Raw genomic sequence first — 2974 nt, forward strand, 5'->3', positions numbered from 1 at the left:
ATCGGTCGACGACAATCGGTCTCATTGTTTCCGTTTCCCACCGTCTGGCTTTGCCTTTGTAGGAATTGCGTCTTTGGAAAGGCGCAATCCCCATTCCCCTCCCAATCCCCATCCCAATTCCTCCGTCCACTCCCCATTCCCGATCCGAAGTTGCCCAGCTGCGGCAGTAAATTTTATGGTTAACTACGCTCCGACATTCGTGCTATTTAACCTTTTTGTGCCGTTGAGCTCCGGGGCAAAAGATCCCCGATCCACGTGCGACTCTGTTTGCTCTGGCTCTGGTTCATATGCTAATGGGTGTCTGGCGGGGGCACAAACAAGACCAAGTACTTCTTACTTGCAACCTGTAGTGCGAAATTGGAGTTCTCCTCTTCCCCGCCCAAATTTGTTAACAAAAATGGCCTCCGATGCTTGAAATCTATTAGATAGTAGGCTTGCTCGCACGATTCACAACGCACTCTGGGTTTGACAGACACAAGAGACACAATTTCTTACACATATTGAGCGACGTCAAGTCACATATAACTCAGTTGACAACATAAACATAAGTTTTGAAATTCGCCAAATTTGGTTTTTAGTTTCGGCCAGAGATAGGAAATCCTGCCAGCGAAGAGTGGCAGAATGGAGGAGTATTCGCGGGAACCGTGTCCCCATCGCATCGTGGATGATTGCGGCGGAGCTTTTGCCATGGGCTGCATCGGCGGCGGGGTCTTCCATGGACTCAAGGGTTTCCGGAACGCACCACAAGGCATTGGACGCAGGGTCGCCGGAAGTGTGGCAGCCATTAAGAGCAAGTCTCCGGTGGTAGCTGGAAGTTTCGCCGCCTGGGGTGCAGTGTTCAGCATTGTGGACTGCAGCCTGGTCCACCTGCGCCAGAAGGAGGATCCCTGGAACTCGATAGTGAGTGGAGCAGTCACTGGCGGAGTTCTGGCCTGCCGCAATGGACTGGCTGCCATGACAGGGAGTGCAATTATCGGGGGCGTACTGCTCTCAATGATCGAGGGTGTGGGCATATTGTTTACGCGGTTCGCGGCGGATCAGTTCCGAAATCCTGCGCCGCCGACCATGTCTGAGTCCAATGGAGGATACGGCGACTTCGACTCCTCATCCGGGCTTGGATTTCCTGGTGCTCAGCAGGCCACTGCAACAAGCTAAATTCCGATTTTTGTTTTCTGGGGATTTAATTACCTAGTGCTTTTTTGATAGGTTTCACACCGTCAGATTTAGCAAAAAAAATATCTATTTGAGAATAATCCAAGAAAATAAAATATCGACAATAAATTCGTTTAAGCAACATTGAGATATAATTATTAAGATACAACTATTAGATACAATTATCTGTAATCTGACCGCTCATAATGGCCAGTCCTTGCTTAAGTAGCCACTTCTCGTTACTCATTTCATATCCATGTTATTCATTCGTATCCATTCTTGCCTCAACAGGTAGTAGGTTGTTTCACACTTGCCCGAATGCAAGTCAAAGGCACCTGACACGTGTCATAGGTCAGCGTGAGCTATTGGCAAATGTTTACCTGTCCAGATGACTACCTGCGATGCTGCGCCGGCGCATAGAGTCAAGTGCCCGGTTGGTGGGTGTGGCCTCTTTACACTTTACAACCTGTCCACTCGAGATGACCGCGGTGTTCTGGCCATTAGTCGGTGCTGAGTGGCACTGGCTACCGGCCACATGTCCCGCTCCTAGCCGGAAAGTCTGGAGCGTACTCGAATTATAATATTTCCCCCGCAAGGCAAAAAACCAAAGGCAATGCCGATTTCCCGGCACACATGGACAAATGGGACAAATGAGTACGATGGGAAGATGGAAAGTCGAGCCCAGTTATAAAATCGTGGGAAAACGCCGCCTACAAGGAAATCCCTTTTCGGTCGATAGGGAAATTTCTTGAATAGATGGCCCAAACAACATATGTAACTTTGGCTCGTGTGTTTTTTTCCGCGAGCGCCGACTCCTCGTAATGTGTGCGAGATTTCTCGCCTTGAGGAATTCCGCAACAAAACATTTGGACACGCCTGGCGCTACGGGAAAAGCACAGCAACATCATCATGTGGCCCGGCCAGGATGTGTGGGAACTGGCGAGCTGGGAATCCAAGGAGTCGCACCTACGCATAACGCATAGTACGTGCCCCGGTCCGGTCAGCTCACACATGTGCAACCATCACTGCCAGTCCGGTTTGTTTTCCCAGCTCCGCAGTTGGAGTTCCGCCATATGTGAGAGGGCCAGGAGAACTCCCTCATGGGAAAACGGAGAGCCCAACGAAGTCGAAGGTAGGACCAAGGTGAGAGGGACTCTGGCACATGGGACTTCGCAGGGTTCCTGCAGCTATCACAGCTACACCACAAAAAATGTCTGCTCACTTGGAAGGCGCTAAATAAGGTTCTAAAAAGTCATTTAAATACTTAAGTAAAGTGCATTTATATAATTAAATCGTTATAATGGGTCTTAGCGAAAATAGCCCATTTAGGTGTTAATTTAATAAATGTTTATAAATGTAATTCTTAAACATTTTAGACATATTCATATGATTAATCCTTATAGATATTAAATCTTGAGGAAAATCAATTGAGGAAATCAATATTTTGAGCACTAGAGAGGCCCATATTTTTCTACGTGTAGATAAGGCACCAGGCCAAACAGTTCACACCTTCGCCTGGACAGGCTTGAGATTGGTATTGGAATGGGACCGAAACGGGGCATGTGGCCAGCACATGTTTGGCGTTGGCCAACAAAACACCTCAATGCGAGAAATCAACCCAAACGGAAGATTCTTTGCATGCTGCGCCCGCATGGCGCTAAACGCGAGCTACTTATCAGAGCTGTTGAGGCTAATAGAAAATTCCAGCAAATTCAAGCAATAGAAACAAAAATATTCAAAGGTTAAAGTCTTGATTTGTGAAAAGGCCTTAACGAACACAATTTTTGCAAGTATATTATTCTGCGTGGCACATACCTTCTAC

At 47.6% G+C, this 2974-nt stretch overlaps 1 protein-coding gene across 1 annotated transcript; it reads left to right on the forward strand.

The window, feature by feature from the left end:
• Nucleotides 1-456: 456 nt before the first annotated feature.
• LOC6541233 (mitochondrial import inner membrane translocase subunit Tim17-B) lies at nt 457-1296 on the forward strand. Its single transcript, XM_001968935.3, has one exon. The coding sequence runs from the start codon at nt 622-624 to the stop codon at nt 1153-1155; it is 534 nt and encodes a 177-aa protein (XP_001968971.1). The 5' UTR covers nt 457-621; the 3' UTR covers nt 1156-1296.
• The last annotated feature ends 1678 nt before the right edge of the window (nt 1297-2974 follow it).

This window comes from Drosophila erecta, unplaced genomic scaffold (assembly GCF_003286155.1).
Source record: "Drosophila erecta strain 14021-0224.00,06,07 unplaced genomic scaffold, DereRS2 tig00000055-arrow-pilon, whole genome shotgun sequence".
In the NCBI taxonomy this organism is placed as follows: domain Eukaryota; kingdom Metazoa; phylum Arthropoda; class Insecta; order Diptera; family Drosophilidae; genus Drosophila; species Drosophila erecta.

Bases quoted from the DNA above. Each gene is read 5' to 3' on its own strand.
- LOC6541233 (XM_001968935.3), top strand. From the start codon at position 622: ATGGAGGAGTATTCGCGGGAACCGTGTCCCCATCGCATCGTGGATGAT.